General features: G+C 41.0%; 1 protein-coding gene across 4 annotated transcripts in view; it reads left to right on the plus strand.

Moving 5' to 3' along the window:
* PPP1R3B (protein phosphatase 1 regulatory subunit 3B) overlaps window positions 1–12380 on the plus strand; it is a 75480-nt gene that overhangs the window by 11623 nt on the left and 51477 nt on the right. For 3 of the 4 annotated variants that reach the window (XM_007434774.4, XM_007434775.3, XM_025170903.2), the window contains one exon: window positions 251–5479. The exons of the other annotated variant lie outside the window; for it this stretch is intronic. In XM_007434774.4, the coding sequence (XP_007434836.1) occupies window positions 251–1142 (892 nt within the window). In that variant the 3' untranslated portion in view covers window positions 1143–5479. Of the gene's footprint in view, window positions 1–250; window positions 5480–12380 lie in introns of those variants that run through there. 4 annotated transcript variants of the gene reach the window in all.

Consider the following 12380-nt stretch of genomic DNA (forward strand, 5'->3'; position numbering starts at 1 on the left):
TATCAAGGATGTTAAGCAAGACCCCTTCAAGACCGTGAGCCTTATATACCTAGCAGAGTCCATTATATGTTTAATTAGACAACTAAGATTATGAAGCTTGTAAAGGGGGAGCTTTTCTTTGCCAAAAGGTGTAATCCACAGGTATACTGATCAGAGAATTGGGACCGGCTATGGCCTGCTCTGTGGCTTTTAACTGTTTAATGTGCAATGTGGCCCTCTTATTTTATTTTTAATTTATCCCCTCCTCCAGAATCCTGGACTCTTTTCCTCAAAGGCCCAGAATGGCAGTGGATGTAGCCATGCAACTCTACCTGCGGGCCCCCTCTTTGCGGAGAGAAAGCTTTGCCTGCAAAATAGCCCCGAAGGTCGAGAAGCCTTTGCGGCCCTGCATCCACGTGAACAGCAGCCCCGTGTTGAACGAACTGGGGGCAGAGGTCCAAGCTCTGCAGGGGAGCCGGGTGAAAAAAAGGGTTTCTTTTGCCGACAGCAGGGGCTTGGCTCTGACGGTGGTGAAAGTATTCTCCGAATTTGATGACCCGGTGGATATTCCGTTGAACATCACAGAACTGATAGACAACATTGTGGGCCTGACGACGGTGGACCGAGATGACTTTGTCTTGGATTTTGTACAGCCTTCTGCAGATTACTTGGACTTTCGGAATCGCCTCCAGGCAGACTGCGTCTGTCTTGAGAACTGCATGTTGAAAGATAAAGCTATTGTAGGTACCGTGAAAGTCAGGAATCTGGCGTTTGAGAAGGCCGTCAAGATTCGGATGACGTTTGATACTTGGAAAACCTTCACGGATTACCCGTGCCAGTACGTGAAGGACACCTATGCCAGTTCTGATAAGGATACGTTCTCCTTTGATATTAGCTTGCCAGAGCGAGTTCAAGCCCATGAAAGAATTGAGTTTGCTGTGTTTTATGAATGTGATGGTAAAGTCTACTGGGATAGCAACAAGGGGTTGAATTACAGGATCATATGCTCCGAACTCAAATCAGCTCGGGAGATTTCACAGCCTCAGGGTGAGCCTGATTTTGGAATTGCCTTTGATCAGTTTGGAAGCCCCCGGTGTTCTTATGGCTTATTTCCTGAATGGCCTAGCTATTCCGGATATGAAAAACTTGGCCCTTATTACTAAATCAGAGACTTGGGAATATAGTTACTACACAGGAACGAGGAGACAGAGAGAGAAAACCCTCTTGGGGGAGGCGGTTGCAGCAGAGTCAGAGCGGCCAGAAGAACGGCAAGTTTGCAATTACAGAAAGTGAAACAAAGAGCGTGTGAAAACTCCTGGCTGCAAAGGTTTTAGGGCAGATGCTCTCTTCATTTTCCTTTGAATTTAAACAAAAGGAGATGGTCCCTGGTCTCCTGGGATGTGGCTGCCTCACAGCTGCTGCAGATCCAGTTCACCACTCGCTGCTGTAGTTCGGGCGGTTTGGTTTGGGTGCGTCCTTGAGATACATTGCAGTGTTGTAAGCTGTGCAGAACAGATTTTTCTCCGCTTTGTTAGTTTTCTGTATTCTGGAGTCAAACTTGCTACATATCTCTAATAAAGCCAACTCTCTGACGAGAAACAAGAGGCAGGGATGAGCTAGGCCATCTTCCCGCCTCTCCTAATCAGAGTGTACAATCTGTGAGAGGCTAAAACTCTCATATGGAAAATACTGCAATTTTAGCTCAGATGATCCTTTGTTTCCTTCCATTTTAGGAACTGCCTTGTTTGTGGGAAGATTCCAGGATGCTTACTCACCATTCTGCCTGTATCTCTTTTCCTAAACACATATGTACATTTCTTTCAGTGGCTGAGTCAGATGAGCCCAGTAGCCCAGTCATATAATCCATCCTTAACCAACCTGGTGCCCTCCAGATGTGCTAGTCTTTAGTTCCTATAATCCCCAGGCAGGACAGTCAGTGGGTAGAAGACCAGGCTGGAGAAGGCTGATGTAGCATTTTAGCTTCCACAATAAGTGATGATTTTATATAGGTGATTTTATTTATCTCCCTCGACAACTTCTTTATGAAGTGGCAGTGGACTGTTAAGAATAAAATTGTTTTTAAGTCTTAACTCCTCATGACGCCAACTTATTTAAATATAGTTTCTTTGGAACCGGCTGGGATTAGTCATCTGGGTGGAGAACATTTTAAAATTCTATTCTGTTTCATGAATTTTATAAAATGCCCATAAATTGAATGTTATTGACATAAATAAGGTATCATGTCAAATAAAGAATACCCACTAAGTCCAGTTTCTTCTTGCCCTCCTCAGTGCTTATGCCCAGTAATAGGAGCATTTTAGCTCAGTGCTAGAACAGACACTTTGAATTCAGACACAAGAATGCTTGGCTTCTCTAGGCATATTAATACTCTGTGTCAGGCTTTTCCCAGCAGGCCGGACTAGAACCAATTAAACAGACATACAAGAATTTAGGAACTTTCATTAAGTAGCTTTATTATAGAAAAGCTAAAAGCCATTATGAATGAATTCCAGTGACTGCTGTGTATCAAATGTGAGTCCTTTTTATAATGAAATCAGTGTTTAAATTCTTGTCACTTTCTCCTGCCTGAGCTATGCAATGGGCTGGACAGCCCTCTCTTTTGGCAGAAATCCTGGTCTCTTGTTTTGGTAATGGACAAATCTGATATCAGGTTGTTTTCCTCTGACTGTGTGAGAACTAACTCCCACATCTGGCCTCTTTAGAGCTGCTCTCAGTCAGGGCTCAAAGTCCTGGGCTAGTTAGGCAAATGAGCTGGAATAACAACTTCCTATATTTCTGAAGTCTTGTAATGTTAAGAGGGAAAGATGGTTAACCAAAAATGGTAAATCATTCCTTGTATGCAGAGCAAAACAATCCAAAAATGTTGCTTCATCTTCATAAACTCATCACTGTTTCTTTTCTAAAATATTTTCCCCTATTGGCAGAAACCGTAGTCAACTACAGGTGATAGCAATGTTTTATCATTTATTGGGGGCCAATCCCTCTCTGGTTCTTGTTTAACACTAAAGAAAGCTATTCAGACTTTCCACCTTGAATTATAAATCCAACTGATTAGAAAGTTGACCCATTTCAGCGCTTGGTTGTAGTGTCCATAACAAAATGGTGAAGTTGCTTGATAGCTCAAACATATGATACATACTAGAGTTTCATAGCTCCACCTTAAAGCAAATCAGTTGTTTTGGTTCCACTCAATGGTGGTGATAGAATAAATAGCTCCATAAATAATTTTGCTGTATGTGAAGCAGAAGTACGAGCTGAGAATTTTAGACTAATACTCAGATTAATTCCTTGCGATCCCTGTTCTCTCTGAAGAACCTTGACTTGGAAAGGGGTTCGTGCAGGCCCCTAGGCAATTTTTGAAGAGCAGCAATGACCAAGCTTGATTACTTAGCATGATGCAAGAGCCTTGCCCTGGAATGTTAGCTTGTGGTTAAAAATGGGAAGGTCTACCAGCATGCCACAGCTCGTTTCTAAAGAAATATGAAAACCCAGCATTTCCTTATCATCCCGTAATGGGTCCTGTCATTTCATTTGCATGCCTTCAACTTGAATTAATACGTGGCCCTGGAGCTGTTAACTATCTGTGTATTAGAAACTTCAGCACAAACACCCAATTGGTCTTAGATATTGGTGCTTTAAACATAAAAACATCTCTGCAGAGGGTGTGATCAGCAGCTGCAAGCCTGTATGATGAAACTGGATTCATACAAAGAGGTGACTTGGCTTCTCCTCCCTGCATCCTTCCTCGCTGCTGATTGAAAAGTGAGAGCATGCCTTCTTTGGCAGTGGGGTTTATTCCAAGGAAAAGGATTTCAGGACTGAGTTACTCTGATGGGTTGACTGTTTCTTTCTGTGAAGGAAAAGCAATCTAACTAAATCCTCTAGTTTTTTGTTTGGAGCTTAATATGATTGAAGAAATCATTTATTTCCCGAGGGACAACTCATAATAAAATGCACACGTTAACTGCTGCTTTAACAAGCTGTTGCTGCCTTTAGAGCTCAAGTAGCAAGAGTTTTAGAACCAGTTGGAAGTGAAGCCACTGAACACAGCAGTACATGTTCAAAAGAAATGTGTATCGCAACCTTTCTCTTCCTGAAGGCCTCCAGATGGTGCAGGAGATGATAGGGTGGTTGTCCGGTGGGTCTGGGAGGGCCCGAGAAGGGGGAAGGCTGATGTGTAAATTTGTACTTAGAGAGTAGAGAAGTAGTTTAAAATACAAGCTTGGGATTGCAAGTAGGAAGGTTACCATAGGCTACAAGAAATGTTTTACTCCTTGTGTATATTCAAGAAATAATCCTTGAAAATCATGTGCAAAATCTGTTTTCATGGGAAAAATTCATACATGCGATCCTTCAATAAAGTCGCAAATGTGGGCTGTGCACAGCTGCCTTGCATGTTGAAGCAAAATGTTAGTGGAAAAAATAAGCTGGTGTAACTTAATGCATTACCCTTAATCTTCTGATCAGGACTATATGTGGCCCTATTTAGCAGCCAGAGTGCGGTTTCTTCCTGTAGGCCTTGACCATGCTACACATCTTTATAAATCTAGATCCCACTCATGTGACCCATCCCTCTGTATTAATCCTTCATATTCTCACCAAGCCGAGGGATTTGATGCAGGACTGAAACATGTCAAGTGACAATCTTGAACTGAAGAACTCTAGACAGACTGGACACAAGCCAGTTGGACTGCTTTAGTCCAAAGGTCTGGATTCCATGTATCCCTGAATTCAGTCTTCCAGAGGCCTTATGCTGAGCTGAAATGACTTCCTCTGCTAGGATGTAAAACTATTCTAAAGGTTGCCAAGAAAGTAGGTTACAGTATTGAACATCATGCCAAAGGGGCAAGGACAAGAATAGGCTACGTTGAAGGGTGCAGGTGAGAGGAAAGAGGCTAGGCGTGCACCACTCGCTGAACCCAGAGATGCAGAGCTGAGCTGCTTGGGCTGAATGTACCTCTGACTGAATTTTAATAACATGAGGAGTAATCATTTTAACTATAAGTAGCACACCCCTGCACAAAGTCGTCATGAAGTTTGCTTGGTTTGGCTTAATTGGTTTTGGGGACGGCCACCATGGTTTGTAAACCCTGGCTTATTGCGTCGTGTGAGTCCTGATAATTGGCTTATTTAACGGATCTAGCTTATTGTGAAGCGAATAGAGAGAAAGAAAAAGTTGCTCAGCAGTGTGAAATGCAAACCCAGAATGGCTATAACAAATGCACTTTTATTTCAGTCTTCTTTCCAAATTTTAATGCCAATTTCTTGGACTTTCTTGTTTCTCTTGCCTGTATGAATGTAATGAGGAATAGTCCATTTTTTGCTTCAGGGTGCCTTGCATGTTCTTAAATATATTTTTTACATAACTGAAAAAATGCACTTTACAGTCACAATGGATTTATTTTGTGTAGTGTTTTCTGAAATGTAATGTTTTGTTTTTATCTGAGAGCAAATAATAAAATGTTACAAATAAAATGTCCTTCATTGGGGGTTTTTTTCCTCTTCTTTCAAACAGTGAATTAAAGGCTTGGAAAAAAAGGTACTTGTCAACTCATGGAGAGGCAAAGAAAACTTTACAAACAGAGAACAAGATTTGGGACTTGTTCTAGATTGGTGTTTCTTAAAATATGGTCCTAGGATCCCTAGGTCTCAAGAGATCTGCAAAATCACAATTATTTGCCAGCCTATGTTGAAAAATAATACAATATTAAAATCCCATCAAATAATTGTGAGAAGCAATAGCAGCAGCGAACATGTCAATTTTAATTTTTAATACAGAAAATATTGATAAATATAACCCATACAAACAAAAGCTCTTTTGAGGTCCTCCATCATTTTTAAAAGTGGGAAGGGGTCTAAGAAACGCTGTTCTAGATGATAATTAAAAATGAAACCCTCTGTTTACCTAGCTGAGAGTAACCCATGCTGAATTCAGTGGGACACAACTACAGCATCTATAACAGCGCTAGGTATTGTTGTTTTTTAAAATGTATGTTTCTAAGGCAAGAACAGTCCATTACAGTCTAGGTTTGGCCCATAATGTTTTATGTGGCTAAACATTTTGCCACATTTTATATTGCTATGAAAAAATAAAACCCCACTTCAATCTTACTTTTTTAAAATTTGGAAATAAGAACAACCTTTAAAATCAGTTTCAATTAATTCAATAACATTTACTCCCCAAGGAATTTTTTTAGGACAGTGCTATAGTTGAACCTCCCTCAGTTTTGTGAAATACTACAATCATGTGAAAAAGTATGTGCTTTATGTAACAATTGCTGGCTGATACCAGCCTTTATTACAGAGTTTGACCCACTTTTGGGGTTGTTCCAGAAAATTATTCTGCCCAAAGTTATGGCTACAGATGGCAGATTTGATCAATGCTAACTCTCATGTGAAGGGGACTGAATGGGATTTGGGAAGAAGGGCAGTACTTCTGGCCCAATTCTCTACATAGGCATGGCCAGAAGGAAGTCACCTGAGATGCTGGGGATCAGAATCATGGCCATGTGGATTTCCTAAACTAGCCTACTGCTCAGGTGCAGTAGAGGGTACAGTCATCATGGGAGCGTTAAAGTCAGATACCGTTGTGCAGCATAGGAGAAGAAGATGAGGCATCAAATTACCATCATATCTCTTGCAGCAAAACTATTAAGCAGATAGCTCCACAACAACAACAAAAACACTTCAAACAGCAAAATAGAGGAAATAACTATACAGCGATAGATACAAAGAAATGGATGATCTCTTTCTGGTCAATTGACTTGAATCTTCATTTTCTGTGGAATCTAAGATTTCATTCGCTGCATCGGCTTTCTACATGGTGTTCCCCTTACCCTTTCTAGGCAAACCTTGCAAGTTTTAAAAATCGTCTTGGTAATTACCTATATGGCCCCATGGGGGGGGGGGGAACTGGTGAATGGGGATTGATTGATTGATTGATTGATTGATTGATTGATTGATTATGTGCCATCAAGTCATTGACTCTTAGCAACTCCATAGCTTAAATGATTCTATGAGTAGGGAATTGCATTTTGAGATGACGTGGCTGAAGTTCTCACCCTCATCCCTGCCCTATAGGCTCCAGACAGAAGGAAAGCAAATGACGGGGATTACCTCAAAAGCAGTTGTGAAAAAGGAACATAAAACATCCACATAGCGCAGCAAGGAGTTCTGTAGCGTGCCTAAAAAGTTTCAGAGAATGGGCAGGTCTGAGTAAGATAACTAAACAGGATGATTGCAGCAATAGCTAGCATGCTTAGATAAAGACCCAGTGTTATGGTGGTTAGGGTCTTGGACTAGGATTGGAGAGACCCGGGTTCAAGTCTACCCTTAGTCAAAGAAACTTACTGGGTGTTGTGTGGGATAAAATGAAGGGAGTTCTTAATGTAAATTACTTAAGCTCTTGGAGCAAAGATGGGATATGTACATATCAGTATTTTTTTAAATGCAGCTATATTCTTCTTCTTAATTTTTCCTTTATTGGGGAGAGAGGAAGTGAAAGGTGCAGCCATAAAACATGGGAGAATTAGAAATGGAAGAATAAACATGAAAACTCCATGTATGAGGTACAATAAAATCCATACTTGGATTACTGTGTACGGCTGCTTTTCCATGAAAACCCCCCATTGAATTCAAATACATGATTCCAATGTTTCTTTTGCATTGAATGTAGATGTTTCAATTTGCAAATAGCAGCTCTGGAAGGACTATAATGCAGGGGCAGAGACAGCTTATACCTTCTTCCTCTTCTGCAGTTGGGTGAAAATTGCCCCTTTGAGGCTGCTGCGCTGAGAGGAAATTCTCCATAGGAGTAGATTGTTATTTCAAATGTGACAAATTTCCTTCCATGTATGCAATGCAAATGGAATACAGTAGTTTTGAGTATTACTCTTTTCTGAATTTACAGACTGAACCAAATGATTGATGAAATTATAAAGATAAGCTACGTTATGATTTATGTGGCTATGATTTTAAAGAAAACTCTAGACTGGAATTCTGCAAGCCTATAGTAGAACCCCCAAGTAATCTTTACACAGTCGTATCTACAAGCAAAGTGAGACAAAGCAGCTTCAATAAACTTACCTACATTCATCCATCAAGCCTTTCTTTTGATGGCATGACCTTAGCAAGCGGAGGCTTGTGAAAAGGATGGAACAGCTTGTAACCTGACAGCCTGTCTCCTGTGGTAGAGTCCATCTCTCATGCTCTAGTTCCTCCAGAGCAGATATGACATTCCATAGCTATCGCCTCTCCTCAACAGAACTGAGGAAAGCAGGGATACTGTTTTTGGTTTAATCCAGAAATCAATGTCTTTGGCATGGCAGAAATTAAAAATTGTATTTTTTTATCCTAGCAACAGCAAAATCTTGCCATCTGAATGTTTTGTGTTGTTTTGATTTTTTGGTATGAAGATGCGGGTGGTGCTCGAGCTAGGATCATATGGGTTCATTGCCTTAGACACGACACTGTCTTGTCAGCCTCAGTTGCTGATACACATATTTTTGGAATAACTGGCTTGTAGTAAGGAAATGCTGCTACTTGCCAAGAGGGACAAGTTTGAAATGTAAATCAAAATACAAAGATAAAAGCGATAACCAGGAGCAGGTGCTGGGAGTCTAACACAGCAGGTAATGCAAGTTGTCATCAGTTCCCAAAAAACTTGGAGTGAGGGAGAATAAAATTACAAAGCAAGTGTGGTGTGACAATTCAGGTACTGGTCTAAACCTGGGAAAACTCATTCTTGCTCAGACATGAATCTCATTCTACCCAGGGCAGGTCTTTCTGCCTATTTCATCTCACAGGGTTGCTGTAAATACAAAATGTTAAATGTACTGGATTAGACAAGGCAGACTCTGGAGAAAACTCCCTAGAATAAGCTTGGATCAGTTATTATCTTTCACCTAACCTACCATACGTTTGTTGGAGGATTAACACTGCAGAAGGAAACCCATGTGGGTTTTCTGAGATGGAGGGTGAAGTTACAATTAAGATCAGAAAGAAAAATAGCAGCAGGGCTGTGAGATGAGAACTCAGATGCAACTGTACGCTTGTATGTCAAGGTCTTCCATCACTGTGCTGAAAAGCAGAAAGAGGCAAACAAGAACATTAGTCTCTCCCTGTCAGCCAGCCAGCATAGCTGTGCATGAAAGATCATCACTGAGAAAGATTCACATGATGGTGGCAGAAAGCCAGGACTAAAAGTAACTTCCTTTTAGATGGAGATCAAAGTAGCTGTCTTATCCTTGGGGTGAGGGTGGGGGTTCTTTTCTCCAGGCAAGACTGAGTTTCTAGAACCTCTTTGTAATAGCTCTTTGTCTTTTTTTTTCATGCAGTATATAGTTTTGGATTCCATAAACCACAGCAAATATTTTGGAGGTTTTTGTCACTTGGATATATTTTGCAACATTTCCTTCAAGATGAACTTGAGACTTGATGTCTACACAGACAGGTCCATGTAAATGTCTTGGCAGCAATATAGAGGTTTTGCTCTCTCCTGGATTTGCCTTGTTTTCTGCCAGTTTTTCTTTTTCAGCTTCTTCATTGAGCCTACGGCCTTAGTCTCCTACCCCAATATTAGCTAGGCCAACTTTGTTTTATTTCTGAGTCCAGAGAAGGTCAGCTAGGTGCTGTCCTTATAGCAATAGTAAATCTCAGATTGTGATCATGTGTTTACATTTTTACAAATTCTCAAGTGCTCTCTTTGCTAGGGCTAATATATCCACGCTAAAAATATCTGGATGGTCAGTAGAAATCCATCTAGTGCTTTGCAAACTGTATTGACTGTGAGAACCTAAGGTTGATACTGCTTTGATTGGAACTTTCCTCAGACTAAAAAAAAAACAGTCCATTATATTCATACTGGAATTATCTATCACAGCTTCTACACTTCTGAATTTCATACTTAGGTTTATCTAGAGCTACTAAAAAATTTACCACTGTCAATGGCTTCATATGAGAAAGACCCAACAGAAAAAGATGGATCAGATGATCCCCGCTGAGCTCTCTACATCAGTTAAATCTAAATATATATTTAGCCTGCAGAAATCCAGAGGATCACTAGGAGGCAGCAGAGAGATACAAAATAACTCTAACTTTTTGCTGCCATCTACAGTAGTTATCATCCAGATTTTTGCACTTCACAGATGGTAACTCTATTTTAGTCATTTAAACATGGTATGCACGCATATGTCTGGCAATTCCCTTCCCTTCCTGCAGCTTTTCTGTCTGCGTTTTCAAAATATGAATAAGAAAAAGGAACGTTTAGAGTATCCCAGTGAGAGATGTGGTGCTGGTTACCAGGAGGACTGTACTGATTGATGGAAGTCATGAGAATCATTGACTATTACCCTTGATGGCAATGTGACTGCCTCTGAAGGCCTTCTGCTGGGAGACTAGTGGGCTTCCTTGTGCGGTTGGTTGGCCACCATGAGAACAGGCTGCTGGACTAGATGGTCCAGGGGTCCGATCCAGCTGGGCCCTGCTTATGTTCTTATGTTTTTATGAGATAGTCCTGTCTCTGAACGTTCTGTCCAGATTTTCATGGCGTATCTGTGAGAAGCTGGCTGTTTGAGTCACGTTCCAGTGTCCTTTCTTTGAGAGAGAGATGCAGAATGCAGTTTACTGTCATTGCCCTTGCGTTTTGCTTCTGGGTCACATCAGGACAAACATTTGCAAATGCTGGTTTGGAGCATGCTGCAGAAACAGGCCAAGAAACAAATGTGGGTTTTCCCATGGAGTTTTCGCATTCAAACCAAGCTTTTTGTGAAATGCCTGCTGAAAAGCCTCCATTTGGGGGGAAGTAAACAAAAATTACGACTTTCTCTTCTGACTGACATGAAATGGCTCTTTCCTCATCACATAATTAGGGTTCCTGTCAATTAGACTTCTATTTGTTTAGAAAGTAATCTAAATATACACTTGACACCCACTGAATTCCATACAGCAAAGGAGAAGGTTGTGAGGAAAGGCTAATTTGTTATTCTATTATGCAAGTAAAGAGTTAATTAGCCATTTCTTTTTAAAGAAAACAGCCACATTTCCTAGAGAACTTAGAAAAGGAGGTATGAACAGAAGAGACCAACAGAAGAACAGAGAGGCAGGTGATAGTTGGACAGAGTAAAAGGAGGAGAGAAAAAAGAGGAGATGATAACAGGATATATAAGCCAAACAGGATATATAAACCAAAATAAAAAAGAGACTGGTGGTGTTTGTAACAAGCTAAGTAGACATTCTGTAATTAAGCATGGGAAAAGTACTTAAGAGAAACTTCTTATCTGATCTTGTACTATCTGTCCATAAAATGTTCTTGCTAATTAAAGTTCTAATTGTTTGTGATTAATTGGTCTTCTGAATAAATGAATACCAAACTCTAGACTACTACAATGCGCTCTACATGGGGCTACCTTTGAAGAGTATCTGGAAGCTTCAGCTGGTCCAGAATGCAGCCATGCGAGCTATTTTTGGGGTCCAAAGAAGGACCCATATAACACCATTGCTCCATGAGCTGCATTGGGTACCAGTTTGTTTCCAGGTCCAATTCAAGGTGTTGGTTATCACCTTTAAAGTCCTACATGGCATGGGGCCAGGTTACCTGAGGGACCGCCTCTTCCCCACAATTTCAACCCATCCCACCCGATCACACAGAGAGGGCATGCTCCGGACCCCCTCGGCAAAAGAACTCCGACTAGCGGGGTCCAGAACACTCTGTGTTGTAGCCCCTGCCCTTTGGAACATCTTGCCCCCGGAGGTGAGACAGCCCCCCCCCCCACTCCTGGCCTTTCAGAGAGATTTGAAGACCTGGCTCTGCCATCTGGCCTGGGGTGGGGAGGGAGGTCATCAGATATGGGGTTGGCTAGCCCCCTAGAGGCCTGGTGTTACTTCCATTGGCCTCCTGGATTTTTCCTTTTCCTTTTATTCTTTGTAAATGTGTCCTCTTATAAATTTTAACTGTATATTTATTTATTGTTTTAATATGTTGTAAGCCGCCCAGAGTCCCCCACTGGGGGGAGATGGGTGGGGACAAGTTTAATAAATAAATAAAATAAAATAAATATTTATCTATCTGCAGAATAATATGGGAGAAACTGCCATTTCTGATCAATGAACCCTGCTTCTCACACTAAATCCTGTGAATTTGTGAGAGCTAGAGCTCTGTTCCTTCCTCATGGTCACACTAGAAAATACTTTATTTATGCTGAACATTTGGCTGTCTCCTTTTTCAGGACAGATTTAGATTTTTGGTGCAACCTGAAATAAAAATCCTGAATGTTGAGAATGTTGGCCTTTGCTTCCATGTGCTTGTTTATTCTCATGGTTCTCTTAATTCAGTTACAGTGGTGATGAGTGAACCATTGGAATACCTGAAAGACCAGGTTAGA

Source organism: Python bivittatus, unplaced genomic scaffold, assembly GCF_059951505.1.
Source record: "Python bivittatus isolate LINGU-HERP-01145 unplaced genomic scaffold, Pbiv_v1 ctg000520_np1212, whole genome shotgun sequence".
Classification (NCBI taxonomy): Eukaryota; Metazoa; Chordata; class Lepidosauria; order Squamata; family Pythonidae; genus Python; species Python bivittatus.